General features: G+C 40.8%; 1 protein-coding gene across 2 annotated transcripts in view; it reads left to right on the top strand.

The window, feature by feature from the left end:
- The first annotated feature begins 13242 nt into the window (after positions 1-13242).
- The window catches only part of COL2A1 (collagen type II alpha 1 chain), a 47452-nt gene continuing 43461 nt past the window's right edge, over positions 13243-17233 (top strand). Inside the window, exons 1-2 of one of the 2 annotated variants that reach the window (XM_069970269.1) lie at positions 13243-13571; positions 16308-16517. In XM_069970269.1, the coding sequence (XP_069826370.1) occupies positions 13478-13571; positions 16308-16517 (304 nt within the window). In that variant the 5' untranslated portion in view covers positions 13243-13477. The remainder of the gene's footprint in view (positions 13572-16307; positions 16518-17233) is intronic. The other variant, XM_069970270.1, reaches the window with a different exon arrangement.

Raw genomic sequence — 17233 nt, 5'->3', positions numbered from 1 at the left:
ACATAAAAGACGGATAGAAAACAAACACTCTATGGGGAGAGATTTATCATGCTGTCTAAAGCCGGGTTCACACAACGTAAGACATTGGCTGTTCTGTGACCCTGCCGTGTCACAGAACGGCCAGTGTCAGTGAAGATCATCCCGGCCGGTACTGCAGTACAGGCCCGATAAATGTAATTTATATTGAATTGGGATGCAGCGCATCCTTGAGCATCCCAATTCACCATTGCACACAATGGAAAGTGTGTGAACTGACAGTTCTGTGAAGCTGCCATTCAATTAAGTTTCATGTCAGTTTTCACTGCGGCCGCTAGGTATACAGGCTGGAGTGTACACTATGGGGGACATGTATGAAAAGGCAAATATGCCTTTTTTTGGCGCAGATGGGGCAGATCGGCATCAAAATATAAGAATCAGGTCCTGTTATGCTCACTTCAGTCGCAGGCTGGATGAGCATAGGGAGAGAGCTTCTGTCTGTCAGGGAGAGTGTTAGGCAGGGAATTAGTGTGCGGTTAGGCAGGAATCCAACACGAAGAACCCAACAGTCTTTCTAATGGCTTAAGGGCTTAAAACCTTTTTTTTTTTTTTTTTTTTGCTACTCTTGGCTGCTGGCCCTGACTTGTTGTGCAGCTGTCAGTAGTCAATTTGTCCTGTTGCTGACATTCTCTTAGCTGTCTGGGATCTGTAGTTCAGCTACACCTATGAAGAAAAAAGATGAGGGCACTCACCATGCATTGTGATCTTCTTCCTTTATTTCGTCTTTATACGTGCATAAAAGTTGCTGGCTTCATCGGGTTTAGCGTGGACGCCAGACACCCACCAGACCGGGTAACAGCTGTTTCACGCGCATGCGCGCTTCTACAGCCCGATGAAGCCAGCAACTTTTATGCACGTATAAAGACGAAATAAAGGAAGAAGATCACAATACCTGGTGAGTGCCCTCATCTTTTTTCTTCATGGATGTTTGTACCTGACGCAGTCTTAACTTCGTAGTGAGCACCAACCAGTGATCTGTCCTCCCTAACCGTTCACCCGTGGGATCCCATATCGTGAGCGGAGATAGAGCAGTGCCGGTGGCTGTTTGTTTTCCTAGAAGTCAGCTATACCTATGCTCACTGTGCAGTGTCCTGTGCACATGGTGCCTTTAAAAAAACAGCACCAGTTACACACATACTCCTTGCCTATCTTGGTCTGGGTCAGCGAAATTGTATTGAGGGCAGCCACCCGGCTGTTGTCCATAATTTGGTGTAATGTTGCGATTAGCCAGCCCCAGAGGCATCCATGCATGCTGCCCCTGCTGTTTCCTGTCCATTTCCATGGTGTCTACATCTTTTTCTGAGGTTTTCAGGCAACCTTCCCTGTGCAGAGCTTTGGTCCCCTGAAAAAATGCTCGAGTTTCCTATTGACTTCAAAAGAGTTCGTTACTCGAAACTAGCACCCGAAATATTCGTTTCAAGTATGGAGCTTTTTTTTTTTGTTTGTTTGTTCAACTCTGTAAAATACAAAACATAGTGCATCTAAAAGCACGCAAACCTAAACTTGCTGGAACCTAAAATGTCAAGAGAATCCATTTATTACAGGCCTAATGATAACTTCCCAAGCCAGTCCTCTTACAAAGACATATTATACTGTAAAGAATGCTTATGGTAAGAAACAACTTGACATTTCTACTTTTATATTAAATACATCAATATATGTTATAGGTCATTACTTGGAAAATGACATAACCACAATGACATAACCATGTGTTGTAGCACAATGCCCTCACTGTGTGGGCTGGTTGTGTTCTGTTTTGCCCATTGGTGAAGGTACACAATACAAGGGATTGTTCCCACAGCTCTGACCTGGTAAAAGAGCTATGGAGTGGGCACTGGGCACAATTTAGCTGACACTGGCCCTGGTTGATCCAAACAGCGATTGGAAACTTCTCCACAATCCTAGAACAATTATACAAATGTGTAAAATGTCATGATAGAAAATAAGACATCAGATAATGTAGACCTAGATAAGATTGAGGGTTATTGGTTAACCCAAGTTATGCTCATACCCTTCGACCATTGTGGGTCTATTTTTCATAAGTGATAGATACGCTGAGGCCATTGGAAGGCTTATGCCATTGGCTATATACAGGATTCACATCAGCATTAGACTAAAGTTCCTTGGGCCCTCCAGAGGAAATCATTTCAAGGGCCCACACCTTTTTCTGTACGTCATCTTTAAAGTAATTATTGTACAGCTGAAGCTTATTGGATATCTGGTGACTAATTTTAACCCATTATTGACCTGGACAAATTTCATTTTGCACGTTTGTTTTTTTTCTCCTTGAGTTTAACCCTTAGGGGACACAGCCAGTTTTCATTTTTGCGCTTTCGTTTTTTCCTCCTCGTGTATATAAGGCCATAGCGCCTGCATTTTTCCATCTAGAGACCCAAATGAGCCCTTATTTTTTGCGCAACTAATTGTACTTTGCTATGGCAGGTGTAATTTTTGCCTAAAATGTGCCGGGAAACCAGAAAAAAATTATATGTGTGGTGAAATTGAAAAAAAAAAAAAATGTTTTTATTTTTTATTTGGGGGGGGGGGGGGGGGGTTGTTTTTACTCCGTTCGCCCTAGGGTAAAACTGACTTGTTATATATGTTCCTTAAGTTGTTACGATTACAACGGTATGTAACATATATAACTTTTATTTGATTTGATGGCTTGTAAAAAATTAAAACCTTTTAAAGAAAATATATATTCCTTAAAATCGCTCCATTCCCAGGCTTATAGCGCTTTTATCCCTTGGTCAATGGGGCTGTGTGAGGTGTCATTTTTTGCGCCATGATGTGATCTTTCTATGGGTGCCTTGATTGCGCATATACGACTTTTTAATCGCTTTTTATTACAATTATTCTGGATTTGATGCGACGAAAAATGCGCAATTTTGCACTTTGGGATTTTTTTGCGCTTACGTCGTTTACCGTACGAGATCAGGAATGTGATTAATTAATAGTTCGGGCGATTACGCAAGTGGCGATAGCAAACATGTTTGTTTATTTATTAATTTATTTTTATTAATAAAATGGGGAAAGGGGGGTGATTCACACTTTTATTAGGGGAGGGGATTTTGTGTTATTAAGGTTACAAACCCACTTGCCGGATCTGCAGTGAGTCTCCTTGCTGCGTTTTTGCAGGGAGACTCGCTGCAGATCCCGGCCCTATACTTTCAATAGCAGAGAAACTCGCAGCAGGGATGTACATTTTGTCTGCAGCCCGCCCCATTAACCCCCCGGCCGCCGGACATTATACATTACCCGGTCCCTGTTCCTGCTTGCTTCGGGGCTCCCGGTGTCTTCACGGCCCGCCCGGCCAATCAGTGCGCTGGTACCACTGAACTAACACTGAACTAACATTCTGGCGTTGGTTTTTAAAATGTCATCCCAAAGTAAAATAAAAAGAGAAAGAAAATCGGAATCTGTAAATCACATTTTATAATGGAGACAGGAACTTCTTCAGGGTCTTGTGTACTGGAAAAGCCCTTTGAGCTGCCCTTGTCTGGTGTCCAAAGAAGCATCTCACCCTGGCACAATGCTGCTAGAATGCATCCACTAGCATCTTTTAAATCAGTTATCTTGTAGGAGATATCTCTCTATTAGATATTTTTTGCCATAGTGTACAAATTCTCTTGCAATCTCACAACAAGCAAATTCAGTAAGAAAAGAAAAGCAGAAAAGAAAGAAAGCTTAGATTGGAGATTTACCCTTAATGTTACCATTCTCAATGGTACATAGTTCCCAACAGTCCCGGTTTTGCTGAGACTGTCCCATTTCTGAGGAGACAGCCCTGGCAAAACCATGTTCCGGGAAGCTCCGCCCCCACCACGGGAAGCCCTGCCCCTGCGAACGTGAGTGACATCACTCATGCAAAGCAGGGAGAGGAGTGCTGAAGGACTAAAGGAACCATATGGGTGAGTATAGCTTTTTTTGTTTTAAATACAGATGAAAGGTGTAGTGGTATGATGATGAAGGGACAAGAGGATGCTGAAGGGGGTAGTGGTATGATTATGAAAGGGCAGGATGATTATGAAGGGGTAGTAGTATGATGATAGAGGGGAAGGAGGATGAAGAGGGTAGTAGTATAATGATGGAGGAGCAGGAGGAAGAAAGTGTTAGTAGTGTGATGATGGAGGATGATGAAAGGGGTAGTAGTATGATGGTGGAGGTGCAGGAGGATAAAGGGGATAGTAGTAGGATGATGGAGGAGCAGGAGGATGAAGGGGGTAGTATGATGATATTGGGTGTAGCTGGATCATATGGGCACAAACTGCCAGTATATACAGCCAGTCAGTAGAGTGCTATCTCTGAGACACAGCCTGTTCTGAGTGGGGTGTGTAATATACTGGGAACCTGACACTGGGGTGTGTTATATACTGGGGACCTGATACTGGGGTGTGTAATGCTGTAATGCCTTGTGTTGTTCTGGCTGTAAAATTGTAACTGGAAAATTTTGGGGGGAAAAAAGCAGGTGACAAACCACACCCACAATAAGCCACACCCCTTGCTGTCAACGCTAAAGTGTCCCTGCAAAACATTTTCAAATGTTGGCAACTATAATGGTACCATGTCCATTATGTATAGTTTAATGGATGCAATGGACATTTAGAGGAACACTAGATACATAGATGATTTATGCTGATAAGATACATCTTAATTTCTATATCTTGATGTAAGTTACATTTTCTATTTTTGTCACAAATGAGGATAAGAAAAAAAACTTAAAAAGTCAGTGGGACCTGTATGATTGCTAGAGGTAACACCTAGGGGGAGATTTATCAAACTGGTGTAAAGAAGAATTGTCTTAGTTGCCCCTAGCAACCAATCAGATTCCACTTTTAATTCATCAGAGATTCTTTGGAAAATAAAAGGTGGAATCTGATTGGTTGCTAGGGGCAACTAAGACAATTCTACGTTACACCAGTTTGATAAATCTCCCCCTTGACTTTTTTAACAATAGGTTATGTACATGATAGCATGATAGCAAAAAGATCAGGTTTCCATGGTGATAGTACCTCCTTCCCCCTCTTCTATAGGGAGGCTTCAAGGCCTGGTAAAATGAAAACTGAGCTGTGATTGGTTGCTATGGCCAGTTTACACCAGTGTATATTTACACCCTTTGATATATCTGGACCAACATATTTTTTTTTATCATGATGGCTGTTAATAATGATCATAATCATTATTTACAGCCATCATTACAAAATATTATTTTGAAGACAACGGCCATTATTTCAATTAAAAAGACATTGGGGAATATTTATTGGGAACAGCGTACTCGTACACCAGTATTAATTAGGCCCCGGCCCCAATTATACTGCTTGGCGCAGGAGCAGGTGTAAATTTTTTGGCTAGTTTACAGGTTTCCAGGCTTGATAAATGAGGTACAGGAGAAGGCCACAACTCCTCCCTGCCTTGCCGCACCGTTGCTGGGGACATGGAATACACCACATAAAAGGGGCAAATCTGCCACTCTTCAATAAGGTATGCCAGGGGCGTGTTTGAAAAAGTGACCCCATTGCAGGAACATAGCCTTGAAATATCTTCTGGATGCAATATAGGTAGTTTAAGACAGGATTGTTCAGTAACTCTCATGAAAAAAAAAAAACATGATACAATAGTTAAAGGGGAACTCCAGGTAGAGGTTAAAAAAAAGAAACTTCTGCAGAAGCATATAGCATTACTTACCTGTCTATCCTAGTTTTGAAACTACCAAAACTGGGAGATCCATATGTTGCGGATGAACAGTGGGGATGATTGTAGCCACAGCACAGTAATAAATCCCATTTCTTATAATGAAGCGGTTAAACTCGATGGTAATATAAAGTGTATGGTTACTAATGCCAGAAGTCTAGCCAGCAAGATTGGGGAGCTAGAGGCCTTGGTTCTGGTGGAGTCCATTGATGTGGTTGGTGTGACTGAGACATGGCTGGACTCCTCACATGACTGGGCTGTCAATATTCAGGGATTTACGTTGTTCAGAAGGGACCGGGTGGGCAGAAGGGGAGGAGGAGTATGTCTGTATGTCAGAAATGATATTAAAGTGAGTGTAAAAGATGCAATAGTGGGAGATGACTGTGATGATGTGGAAGCATTATGGGTAGAACTACAGAAGGAGGTAAAGAGTGAAAAAATTATTCTTGGTGTAATCTATAGACCCCCCAACATTACTGAGGAGGTAGATGGCCAGTTGAATAGACAAATAGAGCGGGCTGCCTGGGAGGGAACAGTAGTGATAATGGGGGACCTCAACTACCCAGATATAGATTGGGGTCACGGTTCAGCTAAAACCACAAAGGGGAGGGAATTTCTTAACCTCCTGCAGGATAATTTTCTGGGCCAGTTTGTGGAGGAGCCAACTAGAAGTGATGCCTTGTTGGATCTGGTTATTTCTAACAGCGCTGAGCTGGTTGGGGATGTCACTGTCCATGAACACCTGGGTAATAGTGACCACAATATAGTGACTTTTAGCTTAAAGTGTAGAAAAGAAAAACATGTTGGGAGGGCAAAAACTCTTAATTTTAAAAGGGTCAATTTTCCTGGGTTAAGGGCAGAACTTCAGGGCATAGACTGGGAGCGGCTGCTGTCACATACGGATACAGCTAATAAATGGGAAATCTTCAAATCCACATTAAATAACTGTACTGCCAAATATATTCCTATGGGTAACAAATATAAACGGTTAAAATCCAATCCCACATGGCTTACAACCGAGGTTAGAAGGGCTATAAATGAGAAAAAAGAGGCATTCAAAAAATATAAATCAGAGGGGTCAGCTGTAGCATTTAAACATTACAAAGAAGTCAACAAAACCTGTAAAAATGTAATAAAAGCAGCAAAAATTCACAATGAAAGGCAGGTAGCTATAGAAAGCAAAAGAAACCCCCAAAAATTCTTCAAATATATTAATGCAAAAAAACCAAGGTCAGAGCATGTAGGACCCCTAAATAATGGTGAAGGGGAATTAATAACTGGGGATCAGGAGAAAGCTGAGTTACTTAATGGGTTCTTCAGTTCTGTATATACAAAAGAGGATGGAGCTGTGGTGGGTGGGGCCAGTACTGAGGTGGGTGGGGCCAGTGCTGCTAATACATGTAATGTACTGAACTGGTTTACTATAGATATGGTCCAAGATAAATTAAACAAACTCAATGTAACCAAAGCTCCAGGGCCTGATGGATTGCACCCCAGAGTTCTTAGGGAACTCAGTTCTGTAATTTCACTACCCTTGTATGAAATATTCCGTGATTCTTTGCTTACTGGTATTGTGCCGAGGGACTGGCGTAAGGCAAATGTAATGCCGATCTTCAAAAAGGGCTCTCGAACTTCCCCAGGTAACTATAGACCTGTAAGCTTAACGTCCATTGTGGGGAAACTATTTGAGGGGCTTATAAGGGACTACATCCAGGAATATGTAGTGGCTAATAGTATTATAAGTGATAACCAGCATGGTTTTACTAAGGACAGAAGCTGTCAAACCAACCTAATATGTTTCTATGAAGAGGTAAGTAGAAGCCTGGATGGCGGCGCGGCTGTGGATATAGTGTACCTGGATTTTGCAAAAGCGTTTGACACAGTTCCTCATGGACGTCTGATGGGTAAGTTAAAGTCTATCGGTTTGGAAAATTTAATGTGTAACTGGATTGAAAACTGGCTTAATAATCGTACCCAGAGAGTGGTGGTCAATGATTCCTACTCCGAATGGTCCCCGGTAATAAGTGGTGTACCCCAAGGGTCAGTACTGGGCCCTCTTCTGTTTAACTTGTTTATTAATGATATTGAGAATGGAATTAACAGCAATGTTTCTATCTTTGCAGATGACACCAAGCTTTGTAGTACAGTACAGTCTATGGAGGATGTGCAGATGTTACAGGATGACTTAGACACACTGAGTGTTTGGGCGTCCACTTGGCAAATGAGGTTCAATGTGGATAAATGTAAAGTTATGCACCTGGGTACTAATAACCCGCATGCATCATATGTCCTGGGGGGAGTTACTCTGGGAGAGTCACTGATAGAGAAGGATCTGGGTGTACTTGTAGATAATAGACTACAGAACAGCACACAATGTCAGTCAGCTGCTTCTAAGGCCAGCAGGATATTGTCATGCATTAAAACAGGCATGGACTCACGGGACAGGGATATAATATTACCGCTCTATAAAGCCTTGGTGCGGCCTCATCTGGAATATGCCGTCCAGTTTTGGAACCCGATTCATAAAAAGGATGTTCTAGAGCTGGAGAGGGTACAAAGACGGGCAACTAAACTAATAAGGCGAATGGAGCATCTTAGTTATGAGGAGAGATTAAAAGAATTACATTTGTTTAGTCTGGAGACGTTTAAGGGGAGATATGATTAACTTATTTAAATATATAAATGGCCCCTACAAGAAATATGGGGAAAAGATGTTCCAGGTAAAACCCCCTCAAAGGACAAGAGGGCACTGCCTCCGCCTGGAGAAAAAAAGGTTCAATCTCCGGAGGCGACAAGCCTTCTTTACCATGAGAACTGTGAATCTGTGGAACAGTCTACCACAGGATCTGGTCACAGCAAAAACAGTAGAGGGCTTCAAAACCGGCCTAGACAAGTTCTTAGACCAAAATAATATAGATGCATATGTATAGAACCTATCACCCCTCCCCCTTCCCTGTATCCATCCCCTCCTTGGTTGAACTTGATGGACATGTGTCTTTTTTCAACCGTATTAACTATGTAACTATGTAACTATGTTGTGTTTCTGTCCTTCCTGGTTGAACAGTTCCCAGAATGCAATGCTTTCTCTCAGCTGATCATCAAAGTCCCCCACCCATCACAATCAGTAAAATTAGTGCTGCACCTGCTTCTAGCCATTCAGAGATGGTGAATCACTTGGGGGATTGGGGGATCCAGCCAAGCCTCCTGTGACATCATGCCCTGCCCCCTGTCTGCATCATCAGCCTGTGCTCAGCAGACACACGCAATGTGAGAAAGAGGCATGGAGTCTCTGTCTCCTGAGGGGGGATAGCAGAGGGAGCAGGAGACAATGTGAATTGGCACAGGGACCATTTTTCTTAACTTTTTGGATTTCTATCAGCTACCAGTGTGACAGAACCGTACAGGTACAGTAATACATTGTATAGACACATCTATATAACTTTTAATGTACTTTTAATAGAAAACAAGTTTTTCTTTTCTGGAGTTCCCCTTTAACTACATTTAATCTATGGCAGAACAATATCAGCCCCAGACCATGGTCACTTCTTAGTTCACCATCAGTACAGCCTTGCAGTTACTCCATGTAGTTGATCAACTTCCTTCCTCCAGTGTCTGTTACCTCCATAGCGGTTAGGTTCAGCATGTTCAGTGGCTTACTGTATTCTCCTCAAATGGCTCTTCCCTCTATAAGCTCTTACTGTCTTTACCTCAACACTCAACACTCCACACTCCACAATCCACCACCTAGCTCATGCCAGGCTTCCTTTGAACCTTGCTTCATCTGTAGACCTCCTGCAGTGGCTGTCTGCCTGACGATTCTCATTTCTGTATAAAGTGTATGGATAATTGGTTGGAATACACATGAACAGTCCAAACATGACGTTTAATGTTTGTATATTATGTTATTACATTGAGAAGCACACGTACGACAGGTCAGAATAGAATGTGTTTAGATTAGTATAGAACCATATATATCAACCTGTTGTAAAACTACAACTCCCAGCATACCCTTAACAGCACAAAATGTCAGGGCATGCTGGGATATGTAGCTTTAAAACAACAAATAAATTATAAAAACTGCTCCAAGCTACAGTGTGATCATGTAAATAGCACTAAAACCCAGCACTGACATTACTAACAGATTTAATCTATTGTGTTTTATTTAGATATTGGATCAGATATTAGTCGATCCATGTCAGTGCTGCTGCTGCTGGTGAGCAGCCTACAGAAGGTTGGCTCCTGGGATCAGCTGTGCACAGTGCTGCATTGTTGGAGCACATTCCTGGAAGAGTTTGCCAGACTGCAGCTAGTAGGAAGTGGTATGTGACATCACATCATCATACTGCATGAATAGCCAATTAGACACTCCCTGTTTAATGGAGCCATGACCGGACTGAAAGGGGAATCATACATTTTTAGCAGCAGCCCTGTTTATATATGGAGAGAACCTGTGGTCTGCAAATATGTTGTAACATAATGAGCTTACAATTCATTTATTCATCAAAAGTTCACCATGTTTGTAGGAGCTCCATAAACTTCTTAGAGTGGCAAATGTAATGTTTCTGTGTTAGTCCATGAGTTGCCCTATTCTGTTAAGTTACTTTACCTTCCAAAGTAAAAATCACTAACAAATGATTCCCAGTTTGTCTAGACAGACAGGGAAACAGGGAAACTCCTGTGATAACTTAAACTGTATGGGCAGCAATATTCTCTTAGACAAATTTAGCTAGGAATTGGCTTAGATTTGTAATGCCTTAGGGTACAAACCCACACACCGTATACGCAGCAAATACGCAGCAAATACGCAGCAGTTTGATGGTGAAGATTTGATGCTGTGTTCAGTTATTTAGATCTTATCTGCTGCGTATTTGCTGCGTATCGCAGCAGTAAATACGCTGTGTATACGGTGTGTGGGTTTATACCCTTAAAGGGATTTTTCCAACTAGTAAAGTTATCCCCTATCTACAGGATAGGGAATAACTACCTCATTGTGGGGAGGGGTCCAACCACTAGGGCTGCCTCCACAGCTCCCATTGAGAATGAATGCAGTAGTGGCACACATGTGTGGCCTGCCACTCTATTCTCAGCTCCACATTCTTGAGAACATGAGGGCTCCAGCAGTCAGACACTGGACAGGGGAGAACTTCCCTCTTGGGAAAACCCATTAAAGATGATCTCCAAGACTTTAATATGAATCCCCATTCCTTAGAAAATGCCATTAATATAAGATCCAACTCCTGGCACTCACTCCCATCAGCTGATTGAAGAGTCTTAGGTACACAGTGGTCTCTTCAGTATTTACCAGGGATGGCGCCATGGATTTTGTTGACCCTCACCTATCTGATTTTGATGGCCTATTTAATATCACTTTGGAAATTATCCAAATTTATGAAAAATATTCTAATTTAACAAATATATATTAAGCATACCATGTGGGAGTCCAGGGTATTTATTATGCAAAGCTCAGCTATAACACACAGATCAGGGTACAGAAGACCCTTTAATGGGTGTTTTTTTTTTGTTTTTCTTCACATTTCCAGCCCATAGGTAATTTCCTTAAAATTTTAGACAACCCCCTACAATAAATTATTTTAAAGAGTGGCTCGGAAGCACCATTATCCTGTAAAGAGAGAAGCCATAGATTGGCTGGACAACTCTTATTGTGATTGGTCCGTCCCAAGCACACCCTTTAAATCTGCTTAGTCCAATGAAATGTGTCAAGGACATAAATTGCTATTGGTTACATATACCTGTTTGATGGTACCCGATATGCTAATGCCCATCTTCACTGAAACTCCTCCCTCAAATTATAGGTCTCGACTATGGAATTTCACTTTTTTTTTTTTTAGAAAATGAAAGATCTATTTTATATTGCGCTTGAATAAATATGTAATATGAGAACAGAAGGTATTTTTAATGTAATTTTGAGTATGTATCATGAATATAACTGGTACCAATTGAAATCAATGATTACAGTAATTGATTGAGGAATTCAATGAGAAGGTCAGTCTGTGTATTCGCACAGCATATACCAAGTACTGTATACAGCCACATCCAGGATCAGCAGTAAATCAATCTGCTGCTTGGAGATTCATTTTTTAATTCATTACAGTAACTGTAATGAACATCCAACTTTAAGCTGGAACTTAAAGTTCAATTTCTGACCCTCCCTTATAACACTTAGAGCCCAAAAGGGAAATGCAGACAAACATAGATCTCATTCAGCAGGACCACCTGGCCAGCCCCAGCATCACACTGAAAACCAGTTCCCTGCCTTAGAATGTGCGGGATGGAATAGAAAGATCATTCATGAGTCAGTTACACTTCTCTGATCACACTATAGGAATTCTGTGCAGCAGGGATACAATGTAACCTATCTTGAAGCATATAAAGCAATGATACAATGTAGAATGGAAAGAGGTAGATGACAAAGAGGGATCAAGCACAGTCTGCAGCAGCCATACAATGTAAAATCAATGCTAAGAGACAGTTAAAGGTTGGATAAACTATGCAGCATTGATACAATGCAACATCAGTAGATTGTGAATAACTGATACTCTTTAACATTAACATAAAGAATCAAAGATTGTCAAGTATACTGTGCAACACAAACATAATGCATCACCCATACATAAAAATCAAGGATAAAATACGTAGTTGACTATTGACACAATGTAACATCAATATAAAAGATCAGGATTCAAATGAGGATGAAACAAACTGTGCAGCAGCCATACAGTGAAACACACATACAGACAGTAAATAAAAAAGAAGGAAATAAACTGTATATCAATGCATACATGCTTGTATAATGATTATGGATTACAAAGATCCACAGAAATAGAGACAGAGAGAATAGATAATTAGGAAGAATCTATTAAAATGCTACTTAAAATCATATATTTTTTAGAATCGCACAGCAGACAATAGCTATGTTACTCATATACCTAAAATACTTGTGAATACAGTAATGGTTACACCTCAACATTTTTAGCAAGCGTTTTAAAAAATAAGTGAAAAGCAGAAAGAATCCTAATTCTCCCATACACTGCCCTGAGCCTGTAAAGAGTGCAATATGCCAGAGCCACCTGACAAAGCTGGAACCATCCACAGCCTCACAATCTCAAGAACCGTAAGAACCTGCCAGACCTCCCCAGATCACCTCTCACACAACTAAAAGTTTCTCCTGCACCAGGACTCCCCAGCAAACTTTTCAGCAAACTCTGGATAGGAGTCTTGTTTTAGCAAACTGGGATTTTTTTTCCTCCACTACTTCTTTCTAAATAGTGGTACTTTTTTTTTCCTTGACAGAGAAATGAAAGAGTGTAGGTGATGGGGGAGGCAGGACAGAGTGAAGGGGAGGCTGAGACACTCAGAGGGGAGGGAGATAGGGGGACAGAGTGTGGCAAGTCTAGCAAAGGGACCCTGCAGGAGAAGGAGGGGTCTGGTGGGATGGGGAGAGGGCAGAGAGGAGTGGAGGGGCTCAGATTTCAGCACTGCTGGGGGCAGGGGAGGACTAAGATGTGGGCATATACATTGACTTCAAGGCAGTCAGGACTATAACTTCAGTACCTTGGCCCAGAGCAGATAGTACTAAGTTTCTGCTGGGGCCTGGTACTGGATTCTCCTTCTTTTCCCAAGAAATCGGCTGCATGAAGACAAGATAACTTTTGGGGACAGTCAGCCTCCTCTCCTCCCCTTCTCTTCTTCACTTCTTCCCACAAAGCTTTTGCATGTCTAACATTTAGACATGTTTAACTTTGTGGATTCAAGGACACTAGTGCTGTTCGCAGCCACACAAGTGATATTATTAGCAGTTGTAAGATGCCAAGAGCAAGACATCCGTAAGTGACAACTTTTTTTTTTCTAAATCATTCATTTTATTTTATTTTTTTTAGAATTCATCCTGTAGACTTGTATTTGCACTTGCATAGAGAGCTAAGACTTCTCATCCAGCAGCTAGAGGGTTAATCTAGTCTCACCTGTTAATCTGACATTTATTCATTGTAGCTCAAGGGTAGCTAATTGCAATTCATTACAGTGTGTAAATGTAATTTCAAGGTTATTGCATCCTTACTAGACACAGCATCCAGACGGGTTCCCCTACTTACTTGGCACATGCAGTGCAGATTAGGAGTAGTGCTGTATAAGTATGCAATGAATTCACAATATGTGAGTCTAATAAGTAGCAGCTCTGGAATAATGTGGTGTCTTGTGATTAGAGCTAGGGCAATTAGGTCTAAATGACTTAGTGATTTTCATTTACCTTATCTCCTGAATCCTAAAATATTAGAGGTATACTAAGAAGCTCCACTCCTGGGAGAAGCAGCTGAAATAGCAAGAGTTGAGAGTTAATGACACATTGCTAGACAGTGAAATTCCTGTGCTTCCACTGAGAGCTGCAAATGTTAACCTTGATTGATAGTAAAAGCCTACTGTAGCAAAGTAGACTTAAAGGGTCACGGCTTTAAAGAAAATGGTAGGAGAATTGCTTAACTAGCAATTCCCATTGCAATCATTAAAGCAGTGCCATAGGAGGAGACGTTCCATCAGTCTGCAAGGTGTTAGAGTCCTATGCGTACAAGGCACAAAAGCTGCATTCTTTTCAGTAACTGATCTCTCGCAGTATTTAAGGATCACAAAAAAGGGAACTTTCCCTTAAGAGGCCGTGTGAATGTTGAAAAGCATTCCTGCGACACAATCCAAAAGAACCTTAAAATAGCTTCACTAAGTCAAAGTTTTGTGCCAGACTACAATTCACATCTTCATATTATCTATACAAATGTAATATTATAACATCACAAATGTACATAATATTTAATCGCCTATATTATATTATGTCGCTTAAATAAGTTTTAAATTTTTTAAACTGGCAAAAATAGTGGAATATATGAGAAAACACCTGGCTAATTCGGGGACTGGGCAATTCTTCTAGATAAATGCTTGAAGCTTTATTTCTTAGCAGAAATTTTTTAACTTGCTTGGGCAGGTCCCCAATGGTACAAAAAAAAAATCCTTTACGAGCCTTTTAAGTCTTTGCATACTACAGATTGTAAATCCATTGCACTGCTAGTATGGAAAAGGCATGTTCCCTTGACTTTTTGCCATTTTTTCTGTTGGAATCATTCTTCCATTCCTTAAAGAAAGTTCCATTTTCTGTAGCTGACATCTGTAAAAAGGAGGGGGAAATGTGTGCGTGAAAATTTGAGGAACTCAGGCAGAACTATTCAGTGTTTTACTAAAATGTACATAGATCCAATGCTGCTCATATAAGTGGTGGTAGTTTCATTGGTTTCAGTGTCAAAAATTGCAGATACTTGGTATATTGGCCTTCTAGATATCTGTAGCATGATTTAACCCTTCAGGTGAATAAAGGCCCAGACTGTGATGGAATAGAGTTAAATCTAACACTTAAATGTAAGGGGTCATGCTAATATTGACTAGGGCTAATGTTATAGGGAGTTCTATGTCTTTTATGCACGCGGAGGAACTCTTAAGATATGTCAATATGTTGTAAAGATGTGGCCTGATTTGAAGACCCCAATAGACTATTGTGATAGTTTATTTGCACTAGGAGGATTGGCAGCAATGGTTTCCAGATGGAGTTGAAATGCTGCCCATATTTATTTAAACTGGCCCCCGACAGTGAAATGTGAATTGAAACCTCTGTGTATTTTACAGAAAGGCCCATTCATTAAGGGTCCTCTGGGCTACCCAAGCCTAGGCATGAGACCCAAAGGGAGCTAACCTGAGCATAATGTAACATAGATCAAGAGTAGCTGTGGGCCCACCACATACCCTTTTGTCATTTTATATTGTTTATACTTATTTTATTTGCTTTTACTATAAGTTATGCAAATATGCATCCTCTTTTCTTAGGATTTATTTTATCACATCCTACTGGCATGGTTATCATATATAAGGATATGTGCTATATTAACTTCATGTGTACATGGAATAATATATTTTATTTGCAGCTTAAGATAATTATCACATTTTTAACATACCACGGATAGAAGACCTCTTTGGATACCAATATGAAACCGCTTTTCACTGAATGACCTTAGGGAAACCTGCTGTTAATAACAATTCGCCATAGTTCATGTCGTAACATTATATTACAACTTCCTATAACCCAAGCCAGAAAACTTTATGCTAGGGCAATCTCCTCCCCCTTACCCCAAGCAGCCCCATTATTTTCTGAACTCAGATCACCTTAATCTGTCTGGCTCAACACTGCCCCCGTCTGGTAATATTTAATATTGCATCTTTCAATATAATGACTACTCTACTAATGTATCACTATACTATGAGTAGTATGACATTTTTTATACTAATATGAAACCAATTTTATCAAGAAAAGTAAATCATTTAGCAAATATAAATCTTTGGCTCTTCCAATATGTCATATATGTATATATACATACACACCCATGTATATATATACCTGTATAACTGTACTCATTGCAATATATGACAATTGTATATAAATAATATGTGATGTGCATTTGATTTTATTTCTGCTTCCTCTCTTTTTTGCATCCTCTTCTCTCGCTTATACTTATTACCCTGTGGCACAGTGGATACAGGGAGCTGCGTACAGGATGGGCAGAGATATAGTGACAAAGATGTGTGGAAACCAGAACCCTGCCAAATCTGTGTCTGTGACACTGGGACTATTCTGTGTGACGAGATAATCTGCGAGGAAAATAAAGACTGCCCTAACGCTGAAATCCCCTTTGGAGAGTGCTGCCCCATTTGCCCAACTGAGCAGTCCTCCACCACCAGTGGTCGTAATTTATTTATTTATGTGTTATAAATAAATTACTTGTGCAAACCTATGGCTAACATCCCATTTCCTAACAGACTGGGCAACCATAGGTCTTTGCTGCAGTTAAGGGAGCCTCTTGCTTCGATTTCTGCCTTGATGATATACGTGCCAAAATGTGCCCACTCTCTAACCTATATATGATGACCATAGTGTATAGTATGTATTATAGTACAGTAAGACACAAGATCAAAGCCTTGATACATCTTAATTACAGACATCACAAGGAGAGGAGTGGTTATGTGTCCTTTTTCTGCCTGGAGTTGAAGCCACAGGTCTTCACTCCTGCGGTTTCTTTTGGCAGTCAATCTGGAAGCTCCTGCTGAACAGACCACGTGCAGCTATAAATATAAGACGCACATTAACCTCTTAATTCTTCACATAAAAGAGGAAATAAAAACAATCATTTTATGTTCAAAGAGGCAGAAGTCAAAGCGCCAGTGAGGCCCCCTTGATAATGACTGGTCCTGCACCATTAGCATTGCAGTTATAAACAGCACTTGTACCTGATTATAAGCTCTTGTGGCCAATGAGGTCCATCTTCAAGGATATCAGGATAGGCTGTATGATTAGCAATGCTATATGCAGTCTTCATTTAACGTGTCTTAACCCATGTCCATAATACATTCTTCTGTAACTAATTCTAAGAAACATTTCCAACATTTGCTAACCAGCTTC

This window comes from Dendropsophus ebraccatus, chromosome 5 (genome assembly GCF_027789765.1).
Source record: "Dendropsophus ebraccatus isolate aDenEbr1 chromosome 5, aDenEbr1.pat, whole genome shotgun sequence".
NCBI classification, from domain to species: Eukaryota; Metazoa; Chordata; class Amphibia; order Anura; family Hylidae; genus Dendropsophus; species Dendropsophus ebraccatus.
Note: the sequence above shows the minus strand (reverse complement) of the source record. Positions and strands in the feature narration are given on the sequence as shown.